Source organism: Calypte anna, chromosome 11 (assembly GCF_003957555.1).
Source record: "Calypte anna isolate BGI_N300 chromosome 11, bCalAnn1_v1.p, whole genome shotgun sequence".
NCBI classification, from domain to species: Eukaryota; Metazoa; Chordata; class Aves; order Apodiformes; family Trochilidae; genus Calypte; species Calypte anna.
The window spans coordinates 405,104-419,453 of record NC_044257.1 but is presented as its reverse complement, the minus strand read 5'-3'; the positions used below and the strand labels follow the sequence as shown (position 1 = coordinate 419,453).

Here is a 14,350-nt window from a genome sequence, read left to right as displayed (position 1 = left end):
CCCAAGGCCCGGCAGATGCCAGCACCCCTCACCTTCCCTTGCTGCCTGCCCCTCATTTTGTCCCCAGCGCATTCAGCCACCTGTGGCTGCGGCCAGCAGCGCGCAGCTCCCTCCCCCCACCAGCTGCCTCCAGGTTTTGGGGTTTTTTCCAGCTCCTCATTTTCCGCACCCCCTTTTTTTTCTCTTGTGCTGAGGCTGCCGGCCGCGCAGCTTCCCCTTCCCCTTGCCCCCGGCCCTCTCCTCGGGGCAGGGCAGGGCATGGCGGGGGGGCCCCGCTGCTCCCCGCCCCGGCCTTAAGCACCGCCCTGGCCGTGACTCAGCGCTCTGGGGAGCGGCGTGGGGCAGGACGCGGCGCTGGGAGCCGGGGCGGGCGGTGTTGGGGGCGGTTTGCTGGCGCTCCCTCCTTCGGCCTCCAGCGGGGGCGGCCCCGGGGCGGGCGCTTGAGGCCGCAGGAGCTGGGGGGGGGGAGACGCGGGCGGCCTTAGGCCGCGGCGAGGGCCCCGCGATGCCGCTGCTGTTCCTGGAGCGCTTCCCCTGGCCCAGCCTCCGCACCTACACGGCCCTCAGCGCCCTGGCCCTGCTGGGCACCGCACTCAGCGCTTACCGCGCCCTCAGCCAGGCCGCCCAGCCGGCCGAGCCCCCGAGCCGCGGCGGCCCGCGGGCCTTGGACATCGTGTACTACCTGCTCTCCGACAGCCTCTGCGTCTGGGTGAGCCGGGGCCGGGGAGCCGGGGGGCCGGGGAGGCGGTGCAGGCCCCGCGGCCTTGCTGCCGGTGTCAGCGCGGCCTTGCCGGTGCCTCGGCGCGGGTGCGGGGTGCGGGGTGCGCTCGGGGGTGTTCGGAAGCTGCTCCCTCAGCGGTTCGGCCCTCGGCTCCGACACCGCCCCAGCGCTTCGGGCCGTGGGGACGCGCTGGAGCCGAGCGTCCCGGTAGCGTCTGGGTGATGGGGAAGCTTTGTCCCCGCGTTCCTTGGTGCTGAGGTTTGCTGAAGCTGTTTGTGGCGAGGAGCTGGGTGGGTTTGGTGGGTGCAGCAGGGGATCGGAGTGACCGTGTCAGCGCTTCTGGAAAAGGTAGTGAAGGGACTTGGCAGCTCTCCGAGGTGTCTTGGAAGAGGAGGCCAGGCTTAAATTTCACCCCCCCCCCCCCCAAAAGAAAAATACTGTTCTGTGCATAATGGTGCGTTTTGTTAGACTAGTTTTTTTCTCTTTCCCTTTCTAAAGAGGGCAAAAGTATTTGTTACTGACTGACTGCTTTCCTTCCAGGTACTGGTGAACACTGCCTGCTGTGTTCTGATGTTGGTCGCCAAGCTAATCCAGTGCATGGTGTTTGGTCCTCTTCGTGTCAGTGAGAGGCAGGTGAGACAGCTCTCTGTTGCCTAGGGTATCTGTGGTATTTCATTATGTCTTGGTGTGCAACCAGGGTGGTTTTCTCTGTCAGATTGCTCGCAAGTGTGTAAGAAAAGTAAATTTCAGAAAAGCTGAAGTCTTGCCATTATATTGTAGAGATGCTGTCCAATAAAAACCAGGTAGGAAGCAATCTGCCCCAGCAACCCTTTCTGCTTAGAGCCACAAGATGCCACTTTATTTCTGAAGGGAACTTTTCCACCGTTTCTGTTGTGTTTTATGAACCTGTGGCCAACTTAAAAATCTCCTTCCACAGTAGAGTTTGTCGTATTTCTTACCAGTGCATCCGTGTTGCAGAATGTTTACAAAGCATTCTTTATTCAGTTGCACTTGGCAGCATTTCCCTGTTGAGTTTTGCAGTTAAGTTACCAGCACTGGCAGTCTGAGTTCCCTCTCGTGCCTTTTTTTGTGCCTGGAGTGCTGGAGAAGTGCTTGTCCTCTGCAGGATGGGATGGTTTATCTGCCTTCAGGTTTCAGAGGGAGTAGGCAGGTGCATACCCAAAACTGAGGAGGTGAGCAGGACTGGAAGCTGAAGCTGTTTAGTCCTGCTTATAGGCCAGGTGAGAATGTTTCTAGAAGTTCAGCAAGAGGACTATTAAAACCCAAGCTTTTAAAAACAGGGTCCTGCAGGAGATAAAAGCAGCAGCTGTGGTTTAAATAGTAACTCTGCAGTGAAAAAAAAAAAAAAAAGGCAACTGCATAAGTTGCTCTGTGTAAACGCAGTATCAGTGGTTTGAAAATGTATTTTAAAAATACATTAAATTTTTTTTTTTTTAGAAAAGTGTGGAAGTGCTGTTCTTTAGGAAAAATAAAAATTTTTGGCATGCAGAACTGAGGCACATCAAGCTTTGGTAATAGCCCTGGGTCTCTCAAAGCCTCTTGTATTTGTGATTCACACCCCATAGAGCTGCTGGGTTAAATGTGTTACAAACAAGGCATTATCAGAGTACACTGGGCCAGGTTTTCTTTCCAGTCTGTTTATTTCTATAAGGCTGTGGAATTTTAACTAGAAGTAACTCCCAGGGTGTTCTGTGCCCTCTTTAAAACTGAAGTGTAGAGCAGTAGCAGTGTGGGTCTGTGTGTCTGGGACTGTAAAGCTCTCATGTAAAGGAAAGCTGGTGATTCATATAGGTGAGCCAAAAATGGCAGCATCAGGAAGGAGTTCTGGCCCTCTCCTAACTGTACTGGTGATTTTATTGTGTTCTTTAGCAAAACTTTTTATTTTCTAGTTTGTTTCATCCCCAGCAAAAGCATTGAGACCACTGCATTGTTTCTTTCATGCTGCACGTGCATGATTTTGGCTTTTTTTTCCCCATTGCTCATCTATCTCATTCTCCACTGCATGCATTGTGCTTTTCAAGAGGAGTCTTTGTCACGTTCTCTTCATCATCTTTTTGTCAGTCTTTTGGAAAGGAGGTGTTAGGCTGTTTGGGCATCCTGTCTAACTTACCTTGGCAGCTCTTCTGGGGGAGTTTGTGCAAAAATCCTCATTTCAGAAGTGTGGCAGGAAACTCTTGTGCATGGAGTTGCACATTTATTTATGCTGCAGGAATAACTGTGACTAGATGGATAGCAAGAGATTATATGGATACTAAGGGCTGCCAGCATTTTTAATACATCTTTAATTCAGTAAGGGTAACAAGTACTGTTCAGGCTGTGCTTACAGCTGGCTTCTGCAGTCGTGTTGTTGCATTTTTACTTCCATCTTCTTCTTTTCTTCCCCCTCCACTGGTCTCCCTGCGTGTGGATTGTCAGTGCTTTCACTGCAGTAACAGAATGCCTTCTTTTCCAGCATCTCAAGGATAAATTCTGGAATTTCATTTTCTACAAGTTCATCTTCATTTTTGGCGTGCTGAACGTTCAGACAGTGGAAGAAGTGGTGATGTGGTGCCTCTGGTTCTCTGGACTTGTGTTTCTTCACCTTATGGTTCAGCTCTGCAAGGATCGCTTTGAATATGTGAGTTTTGACTCAGGGAATATGTGAGTTGAATATGTGAGTTTTGACTGTCTTCTGGAACATGCAAATTCTATTTCTGGCTGGGGTAGGTTGCAAATGGATCCTTTTAGGCCTCTTCCCACCCTGTGGCACTGAGCACACGTGCTTTCCAGTAACTTTGACTGTTTGCTTTAAAGTGCAATGTCAATCTTACTCCTTCAGCCTTCCCATCAGACAAATGGAGATTAAGATATTTTCTTTGATAAATATGCTCCTTATATGTGCCCTGTAATTACCATTACATAACTCTGGGAGATGTCTTCATAGCTCTCCTTAGTGAGGAGCCCTTGACAGCAGAACATCCCATAGACTGGTGGCCTTTGGCATGGCTCTCTAAAACCTGTTCTGTTCTGTTTCTGCCAATTCTGTGCTCAGGTTTCAAGCTTGTTTACATCTACTGGATGTCAGCTGGCAGTGTCTTTACTGTACATAGTGCAACTTTCTCCATGAGCTATACCCCACTTTCTGTTAACACCAGGTATGAATTCAGTGGAGGAATTGAAGGCAAGGGAGAAGGAGCTGGTATTTGAACAGTAAATCTTGCCTTTTAAATGTCTGTTAAGGGCATGTGTTTTCTTCAGCTGCTCTGTCAGATACAAGTTTGAACTAAACAACCTATTAATTTCCTTTTGGTAGCTCTTTACTTTGCAGTATTTTTTTATTTTATTTTATTTTTACCCTGCAAGGTCTGTTAATTCACAGGTAGCTAAGCACTAAGCTTGAAACTGGTTAGGAAAATGGAGACACGGGTGAATGAGGCAGTCACCTGATACTGTTTGTGTCGTTCAGAAAGATGGGAAAGAAAAAAGCTCATGTGGGAATAAACCCTTACACTATTCCTTCTGCATTCAAAATATATTTCATTACTTGGACAAATGGTACTTGTGTGAACTGCTTTGCAAACTCAAGGGGATGTGGAACTGAATATATATAAACAAAGAAGATGTAAACAAAGAAGATGTAAACAAAGAAGATGTAAACAAAGACGTAAACAAAGACGTAAACAAAGATGTAAACAAAGATGTAAACAAAGATGTAAACAAAGATACAAACAAAGAAGAAGGAACCAATGTATAAACCAGACATGGGAGTCAGCTTCACTAGTCTGACCAGAGTGAAACTTTTGGCACCTTCTTTTCTTGTCCTGTTCTTCCCCTTCCTGCCCTGAAAGTAAAGGAATGGACCCAAATACTTTGTTATTTTTTATTTAGACAGCCTAGGTGTAGCCTAACATGAAGGTGGTTTGGGGAATTAAAATGCTGTTGTGTGCTGTTGAGTGAGACAACTGTTTTCAACAGATTCTGTCCAGTGGTCTCTAGGTGCTGGTTAAGTTCTTGGGGGAGATGTCTCTTTCTTCCAGGAGAAAGTTACAGTGGAAGAACTAGAGACTGGAAGATAAAGCTGGACAAATTCAGATTAGCTTTAATGTGCAAAACTGGCAGAACAATTATACATACAGCTCAAAAACTATATTAAAGGTTAATTTGATTTCTAAGACGTGTTCATGCTAAGCAAATGCTGGGGCTTTGATGCAGAAGCTGCTGCAGAAGGAAGTGTCTGTGGTTATCTTGCACAGGTGGTATTAGATCAAACAGTGGTGATGTTCCCTTCTGATGTTAAAAGCCTGGTGAATACAAATGGCAAAAGATGAGCAAGGCTTTGGGTGGTGTGTGCTTTCAGCTCATTTTACATCATTTATCACTGCACTGTGTGCTTGAGGTCGTGAGATTGGTTTTATTCTAGAAAGCAAAAGATTTTCCCAAGTGAGGACTTGTTTGGTGAGGTGCCTGTGGAAGGCAGGGTGGGTGAAGTACTCCTTCAGACCTGTTCCCTGTTCATGGATCTGTGTCTTTGTGTTGCAGCTTTCCTTTTCTCCCACCACCCCCATGAGCAGCCACATCAGAGTCCTGACCCTGCTCATGGCCATGCTCCTGTCCTGCTGTGGGCTGGCAGTCGTCTGTGGTGTCATTGGCTACACCCATGGGATGCACACCTTGGCTTTCATGGCAGCAGAGGTGAGCCCTCCTGCACACATCTTGTGGTTTCTGCTTGGCTTTTCACCTCTTGCTTGGAGGTATCTTGGCATGGGGTGGCTTTTCTTTTAGTTTTCACACCAGGAAGAAAGGTGCAAACAGGCCCTCCCCTGTTTTAGAGGAGGTGCCTGATCTGCATGCTTTTTATCTTCAGAGCTGAAGCCTGCAAAAGAATCTTTGGCTGAAGAAGGGAATCAGAGCATAAATCAGTAAGATGATGCTGAAGTCAGATGACAGCCCATGAAAAAATAATGGTTCTGCTTCATGAGCATTGCAGGGAGGGCTGGTTGAAGTGGCTGTTAGAGGGAGGGAGAGAGTGTGTGTGAAAGCATAATGTGCACCTCAGTATGTTTCCTTGAGGTTGTATTTTCTGTTTCATTCCTCCAAAAAAACCAAGAATGAGGCTAACATCCTTTCCTTAAGGCACACTCGTGGGATTTGCTTGTTCTTGTGCAGAGGTGCATCTCAGCTGAGATGAGCAGCTCTTCTTGGTGCACTCCTGAACCCTTTGCAGTGGGGAGTAAACATCAGTATGGTTTTGATGTTGTGGTGGTTGGTCCTCTGTCTGAGGATGTGATAATCTGAGACAAAAGGGTGGTAACAGGTAACCAGAATAATTGCTAGTAATTCGTGTTGGCACATCCTTAGTTCAGATAACAGCATGTGCAGTTTGTTTGTCTTCTCTTGAGTTCATACGTGTTGTTAGTGGGAGAAAAACAAAATTCAGTTGCTAGTAAGGGAATATGATGCTGGTCACACCACTGCTCAGTTACTTAATGTGCCAGTTTACTTTTCCTTGAATAAAAGAGTGTGCAAGGCCAGATTTACAGCTACCCAGTGGGAGGGTATTGAAGTGTCAGTGTCTCTAATAGGTGAGGTCTGAGTATCTCTTATCTTTGCTTGGCAGAGGGCTGTATCAGCCTTGTGCCAGCACGGGGCAGGCTTATCAGGACAGGTTCCTGTGCTGAAGGGCTGCCTCATTAGCTGTGTGCTGGTGTATTTTGTTTTGGGGTGCAGGATGGGGCCCAGCTCTTCATTTCAGTGGGAGCTGTTTCTGCCTGCTTCTTAACCGGGCAGAGGCTCAGGCAGCAGAAGTGTGTGGTGCTCAGCCAGGCTCTCAGTGCAGGGTCAGTCAGGCTCTGAGTGCAGCTGGTGGGCTGCAGAGGAGGTTTGGTGGGGAAAGGGTTTGGTGTAGGAAAGGGGCTCCTACACTTGTTTGCAGCAGCTGGTGTTTGAGGATGTTCCTGAGATGTGGGTTGCACAAGTCTGGTGGTTTTGATAGCATTTCTGCCTTGGCATATACAAAAGGCTGCTGTTTGAAATGCACAAAAGGCAACCAATTCCCCATTTAACTTGGCTTTGTGTACACAGGAAGGCTCTTTCAGTTGTTCAGAATCTTCTGTCTGATAATGTTCCTGGCCATCATCTAATGCATTTATGGTAAAAACCCACAGAGAATCATTCCCTGTTTATTCTTCTTCACACCACTTGTGATTTTATACATCTTTCTCCTGTTCCCCTTCTGACTTTTCTTCCAAGCAGAAGAATTCCAGTCTGTGTAACCTTTCCTCACATGAGATTCTCTAATATCTTGCCCTTTCATCAATGTTTTAAATATGGTCCTTACTGCTTGGGTGACCATGAGTGTTTTTCCTTCATTTTAATACCCAGCACTCATGTAAGTGGAACAAAACATTCAGGTTTCTTTCTACACAGATACAAGCAGTGACACCTCGTGGTCCTCAAGTCTGAACAAAAAGCATTAAATCTTGCAGACTAAAACTTTCATGGTAGTGCCTTGTGTGATGGTGTTCCAGAGGGCCCCTGCCAAGTATATTCCATTAGTGTGTTTTTAATTACATTAAGCTGTTCATCTCCCTCCTGACTCTGCAAACACTGGTTTACCTTGATGCCTCATGAATACAGCAGGATGGGTGTTTTACTTGGGTTCTAGTTAGGTTTCCCCTTGTTGCTTGTTAGTGTTGTGTTTCTTGCAGAAGGTGGAGGTGAAACGTGCAGATGTCCAGAGAATGCTGAAGAAGGATGGTCTGTGTTTTTGAGTCAAAGTTAACCATTTTTTGCCTTATCAGATGGAAATCAAGAATTACCTTATAGCAAGTCATGTCCAGTCGGTCTTATTTTTATATTGAAAATATAAAACTTATTTATATTTTTACCTTTTTTATATTTTTACCTTTTATATTGAAAGAGAGAATTGCTCCATTCCTGTAGCAGCTGTGCTCTGATCACCTTTCATGCATCACATGAAAGGCTGGATCATGGTAACGATCCTGAAATCTCAGAATTCTACCTTATAAATAATACTGTCTTTTCCTGGGTAGCTTCTCATGCCACATCCATTATCTTAGGGGTTGAGTGCCTTGCAGGCATGTGCTCATCTGTGTGACTGTACCTTTAGAACCTCAGGTAATGGAGTTGTGATGCAAAGCTGTACTTTCTCTGCAGCATTTCTCACGTCAGAAGATGGTTTCCAGAAATGCATTTCAGTGGAGGGACTGTGCTAGCTTCTTGGTTTAATTTGGATGCTCTTGCTGCCTCAGCACTAACCAATATAAAAAATGTTTTGGAAACAAAATGGTGAATGAAAGGGAAATAGTGAAATTTTACAGATTCCAAGTGCTGTCTTCTATTTAAACTTAAAAGATTCTGAGGCCAGACTCTTCAGATTTTGACCTGACAAATATTTTCCTCATTGGAGACTTAATACCACATGTCCTGTTTTTGGCACAATTTGTGCTCAGTGGCTTATCCAGCCAGCAGTTAGGCTGCTGGCCTAACCACTGGCCATGGTCAGATTTTGAATCTGACCACTGCCATGGTCACCACTGCCATGGTCAGATTTTGAATGTATTTACTTTTTCTCTGTGGTCTGCTCAGACCTTCTCTATAACCAAAACCCTCTTGTGAACAAGGTGCAGTCTCTTTCTGGTACCTGCATTGTGGGGTGACAGAAAAGGTTTCCACAACCTGCCTCACAGGGGCAGCTACTGTGCTAATTTAACCTTTGTATAAAATATATTTGTGATGAAAACAGCCCACCAGCTCTTGCTCTTACCCTTCTGACTTTGTTTTTTTGTGTGTGTGTTCTTTGAGCAACGTGTGTTTCTTATCCCCAAGCCCTGATTTGGATGAAAGATTGCACTGTTTTTTGAACACTTATTTTATAGCCAGCTAGTAAACAATTGGCAGATATGTTGGGTACTACTAAGGATTAAATACTCACACAAATGTTTTAAGAATGCTTTTGACAGATGAAAAAAATCATTCAAACCAGCTGTTTTACTGCTGTATTGGGAAGTCAGTGGGCTTGATAGTTCTGCATCAGACCAGTTCTTCAGTTGCTCATTTTAAATCCTCAGCATCTTGGTGCCACTTGGCCTCTGCTAACTGCAGGGGGGGTTTGTCATTCTCCCTGGAGGGGGTTTGTTCTGTCCCATTTTCTTTCACTGGGAGAAGACAAGGCAGGGATGGGGCACTCTGGGCCTGGCATGTTAGAGGGAGGTGACAAGACCACGTTCCTTAGATGACAGGAGCTTGTGGCAATGTGTTTAAGTATTCTGGAAGCAGTTCGTGGTGACTCATCTGTACACATCTGATCTACTTAGACTTACACTCAGTTTTGGTTTTTTTTCCTCTGTATTTGGCCTAGGGAGGTAAGTATGATTAAAGAGAGAAGTTACTTTTGAATCACAGGATCACAATGCCAGATTGGAAGGGACCATCAAGGATCATCTGGTCCAACCCTTCTAATATTATGAGATGTCCCATCACCCCATAGAGCTCAGACTTCTGGAAAGTTTCCATAGTGGGGGAATCCACCACTTCCCCTGGGAGACCATTCCAATGTCTGACTGTCCTCATGGAGAAGAATTTTCCACTTGTATTGAGATGGAATCTCCCCAGCAGCAACTTGTGCCCATTGCTCCTCGTCTTGTCCATGGGACTCCTTGTACTCAGGGAATCTTCATCTTTGTAGCTGTCCTTTAAGGACTGGAACATCACAATAGGGTCTCCCCTAAACCTTCTCTTCTCAAGGCTGAACAGACCCAGTTTTCTCAGCCTCTCCTCCTGTGGCAGGTGTTCCAGTTCTCTGATCATCCTCGTGGCATTTTGCAGCATTCACACCTCAGCAGAGGCAGGATGTCATTTGAAAATGCTTCCATGGTTCTCCCTCAAACTCCTGCTACTGTTTGTTTCCTCAGATGTTCCTTGGGCAATGGGATCAGGAGAGGCAGTTGGTGGGATTATGGTCTCAACACTCACTGGGTGATAGGCATCAACAAGTGGCTGTTCCAGAGCATTGTGTGCTTGAGAACAATTCCTTCTTTATTTATTTGCAAGCCTCATGCTTGTCACAGATACGTTGTGCACAGGCATCTGTACTGACCATTGGTTCCCAGGAACTTGTGAAATGCATTCTGTGTTACAGCCCTTTAGCTTCTGCCTCTGGCCTGCTGTCCCTGCCAGGATGTTAACATGTTGTTAACAGAGTTTTTTGTGGTTTTTTTTTTCCCTTTTCTCCAGTCTCTGCTTGTGACAGTCAGAACTGCACATGTGATTTTACGGTGAGTGCCTTCTGTTCTGCAGGATGGTTGTTTAAGAAGGTAGTGTATAAATCATGTTCAGAAGTGTATGTAGTGACCTTGCTGAATTGCCCAAGCATCTTTAGAGGTGGGCAAAGGTAATTACCTTCAGCCTCTACTGTTTTTAAGTGTAAATTCTGTAATGTATGGATAGCTGTGGGTGCCACTAGTTTGAGGCACGGATTAAAATGGTGGTGCTCTGTGAGGGTTGCTGTGTGCCACTTAATGTCTTGTTACTGGATTTCTTTTAAGATCTTACTCTCTAGAACTTTCTGTTTTGGTAAATAGCATGCATGTGTACCTGTAATGCACCTGTATGTATAAGTAGGTCATGGTTGGCATTTCAGGTCTGAGAAACACCTCACTGGCTAAAAAAATGCGGTTTTGCAGTTACTGTAATCCCAACATTGGCCTCTGGTACAAGGGGGAGATTTTAGCAAATGCTACATCTTCTCTGTCACCTGCTGGTATCTGTAATGCCACTGTGGGCTAAGCATTGATTTCTTTTTGCCTTTTTAAAATGTTGCAGATTGAAATAAGTAACATTAAAAAAAAGTACTCTAGGAAAGCAGTGTGGGCTCTGCACTTGGGAGAGCCAAAGATTGCATATCCTGAAGCTGTTGGAAAAAATGATAAAGTAGCTTAAGTGCTGGAGAGATTATTCAGCATCAAAGACAGAAAACCCATGGATTTCTTTGTTCTTGCAGATATGTGATTCACCTCTGGGATCTCAACCATGAAGGAACATGGGAGGGCAAAGGCACTTATGTCTACTACACAGATTTCATCATGGAGCTGACCTTGCTTTCTCTGGACTTAATGCATCATATTCATATGCTGGTATGAAATCCTGGAAGTATTGCTGAGCAAATAGACTGGCCTTAAAACAAAGGCCATGGGGTATATGTATTTTTATGTATTTTTTGCTTTGCTTAGGCTATGAACCAAGTATTACAGAGAAGTTCTTTATTTAAAGAAGAAAATGTAGTGTGGGGGTTTCTGGCATTCTTTCCTCCTGTGTAATTGGAGTTCTGACAAATAACTTTGTTATGGAGTATTAACTGTTGTGTAATTAGCTGTTCAATAGGTGTTTAATTAGCTTGGTTATTGAGTAATATCAGACTGAATTGTTTTCACTGGCAAAAGGGGACATTAAGCTGAGCAGGACTGACTGCAGTTTATCCTCATAAATGCTGTGCTGCTGGAGTTGTATCTGAGGCTGGTGAGGAGCAGCAGTGCCTGTGGATGTGTGCTCATTCTGACTGCTCTCAGTAGAACAATTCTGCAGTCTGTGCTAGGTTATACAGGGTTTGGGGGTTTTTTTGAGTACACAGTTGGTGTGCACTCTCACCAAGGCACTTCACAGAATCACGGAAAGTGAGGGGTTGGAAGGGACCTCAAAAGATCACCTAGTCCAACCTCCCTGCCAGAGCAGGGTCACCTCCAACAGTCACACAGACACCTCCAGGGGGGTCCCCAGAGAAGGAGACTCCACAACCCCCCTGGGCAGCCTGGGCCAGGGCTCCCTCACCCTGGAAAAGTTTTTCCTTAAGTTTACATGGAACCTCCTGAGCTCCAGCTTGTACCCGTTGCCCCTTAAAACCTGATGGAGTTTCTTGTGGTGGACTGATGTTCTCCAAGGTGTTTGTTTCTAATCACTGTTATGTTTTGGTGTTTTTTCCAAAGGTGTTTGGCAATATCTGGTTGTCAATGGCCAGCCTGGTGATCTTCATGCAGCTTCGCTACCTCTTCCATGAGGTTCAGCGAAGAATTCGGCGGCACAAGAACTACCTGCGTGTGGTTGGAAACATGGAAGCCAGGTGAGCCTCTTACTTGCTCTTGGATTTTGATATGTGCATCCTGAAGACAGGATCCTGATGAAGAAGTTATGATCCTTCTACATTCCTTTGATACAGGATGGAATGGTGTAAGCTGGGGAGATGCAAGCTCGTATATCCAGCTTTTAAATCTTTACACTCGTAGTATGGTTTTGGCCATTTATTACTGGGGTCACCCTTCCTGGTTTTAATAGATATATAGAATTTTCTTTTATAATAGCAGTATTAGTGACAGTGATTAGCTCCCTTGCCCAGTATTTCTTCTCTGGTCTCTAGCTCTTCAGAGCTCTGCCTGTTTCAGTTGTCAAATACCAGCTTTAGCTATGATAAAAATAAATGCTCATTACTTCCATTAGGCCATACTATTAACTTACTGAAATTGAATCAAAACATTAATTAAAACTTGCTCATCTTTAAATATGTGTTTATTAAACCTGAAGCCAGTTCTGAACACTCTGTACTTTTAGGGGAGCTGAGAGCAACTTGGCATTACTTTGCTCAGTCCCCCTGTTCTGAGGCAAAACAGAGAAGCTGAGAGGCCTGCTAAAACCTAGGATTGTGCCAGATCCTGTTGCATCTCTGATCCAGTGTCTTCCTAGCTCAGCTGTGTCCTTAATAATTTTAAGAGCAGCAGGAAGCTTCACTCTTCCTGTAAATGGCTGTACCATTTTCATGGTGCACTTCCGTGGGTTTGACTCTTCTGGTGCTTGCTGCTTATGAAGAAGACTGACTTCTTCAGAAGTTCCCACCATTTGCTTTGTGAGAAGTCACTTAATAGCTGTAATACCAGATGAAGAGCTGCACGATCAAGTTGATCCACAATGCAGTGCTTCTTTTCACTAAGATGGAGCCACTAAGCCCCTATAAGGTGTTGACAAAGTTGTGTGAGTTGCAAATGTCTCAGATTTCTTGTCACTCAGATTTCTGAGTGATTCAGTGTGTTTTTGCCATGATGATTGCTCTGGAAGAATCACATTCTAGTTTCCTCCTGAAGCTGCCAATGGCAGTGAGCTCCCTGCATATGTCTAGTTGTTTTTCAAGTATATTCCAGTATATTCTGTGAAATGTTGCACTGCTCACCTCTAGATTTCCTGTGTTTGGGTGCTGTGTAGTAGCTGCTCACATGGCACTGTAGTTTAAAAAAGGAAAAATAAAAATAAAAATCAAAGACAAATGAGAATGGGCAATACCTGAGGCCAAAATGGGACTGGAAACACTTGTGATCCCAAGAGGACTTTGTAATAGGTACAGCTACTAAAACTCATCTGGGAAATTTACATCTGCCAAATTCACACAGGTTATAATTTGAGGTTTTCAGCCTGCTGATCATACTTCTTGGAAGATACCAAGTCAAAGTTTTTTTGAACCTAGGATGGATGTATAAAAAAGAAATGTATCTGTAAGAAGGCTTGGGAGGGATGTGTGTATGGTGTGAGTATGAGTTGTGGAAAAAACCAGCAAACCTGCTGGCACACCTTCTCCCAGGGAAAAGCTAATGTGGATAAAGGATAAAGTTTCCTCAGTGTGGGATTCTCTGGATGGGAGGCTGTGCTGAGCTGCTGTAATCATTACTTCTGTCTCTCTTGTAGGTTTGCAGTTGCAACACCAGAGGAGCTAGCAGCCAACAATGATGACTGTGCCATTTGTTGGGACTCCATGCAGTCTGCACGTAAACTCCCTTGTGGCCATCTCTTCCACAAGTATGTTTTTGGGGCTCTTTCCTCTTAGTTTGCCTCTAATAGCAAAGTACAAGTTGGGTTCATTTCAGTCTTTTTTTTTTTTTTTTTTTTTCTTTTAATCTGTTGCATCCTTTTTCCCCATCTTGTCAGCTAATAGGGAGATGGTGTTATGGTGTCTGAGTTGTAAGGCTGTACCCTGCCTTGATCTGCTGTACCCTGCCTTGATCTGTGCTGCTCTTTATCCTGTGCATCACCTCTTCCTTGAGGCTGTGTTGATTTTCAGGTGGGCAAGAAAAGTTGAAGTGAGATCCTTAGGTACCCTTCAGACAGCAGCTTGAAGAGAAAATGGGGAGGGTTTTAATACTTACTTTATACTTACTTGATTTAATACTTAAATAGTATTTTAATGCATCTTTGCATAATGATGAGTCCTCCAGGACCATTGTGGGGGCCAGGTCTGGTTATAGGATTTCATGAGGGATGAGTCCATGAGGGCTTTGGAAGAGGTTAACCAGATTTAGCTGAAGAGGTCCCTAAGCAGCTGTAGTTGGAACTGGGAGACCCTTGGCCAGAGGGAATCAGCAGGGAATAGTAGCAGATGCTTGTGGAGTCAGTTTTCTGAGCTGGATGTGCCTTTCCTCAGAGCTTTTGCAGCAGTGCTGACATTTTCATGCTGGTGCTTAAAACTGAGGGGAGATTTGGGGGCTGGTGCTGGGTGATGAACGGGCACAGGCAGTGACATTGTCCCTCTGGTGTCAGGTGAGCAGGTTACTTTCTGCAAATAGCTCTTTACTTTTC

General features: G+C 45.2%; 1 protein-coding gene across 1 annotated transcript in view; it reads left to right on the top strand.

Annotated features, from left to right (window-relative positions):
- Nucleotides 1–327: 327 nt before the first annotated feature.
- Nucleotides 328–14,350, top strand: part of AMFR (autocrine motility factor receptor) — a 30,568-nt gene continuing 16,545 nt past the window's right edge. Inside the window, exons 1-8 of the mRNA XM_030457870.1 lie at nt 328–709; nt 1,262–1,354; nt 3,195–3,359; nt 5,261–5,413; nt 9,977–10,017; nt 10,743–10,875; nt 11,722–11,855; nt 13,463–13,573. Coding sequence (XP_030313730.1) covers nt 506–709; nt 1,262–1,354; nt 3,195–3,359; nt 5,261–5,413; nt 9,977–10,017; nt 10,743–10,875; nt 11,722–11,855; nt 13,463–13,573 — 1,034 coding nt within the window. The 5' untranslated portion in view covers nt 328–505. The remainder of the gene's footprint in view (nt 710–1,261; nt 1,355–3,194; nt 3,360–5,260; nt 5,414–9,976; nt 10,018–10,742; nt 10,876–11,721; nt 11,856–13,462; nt 13,574–14,350) is intronic.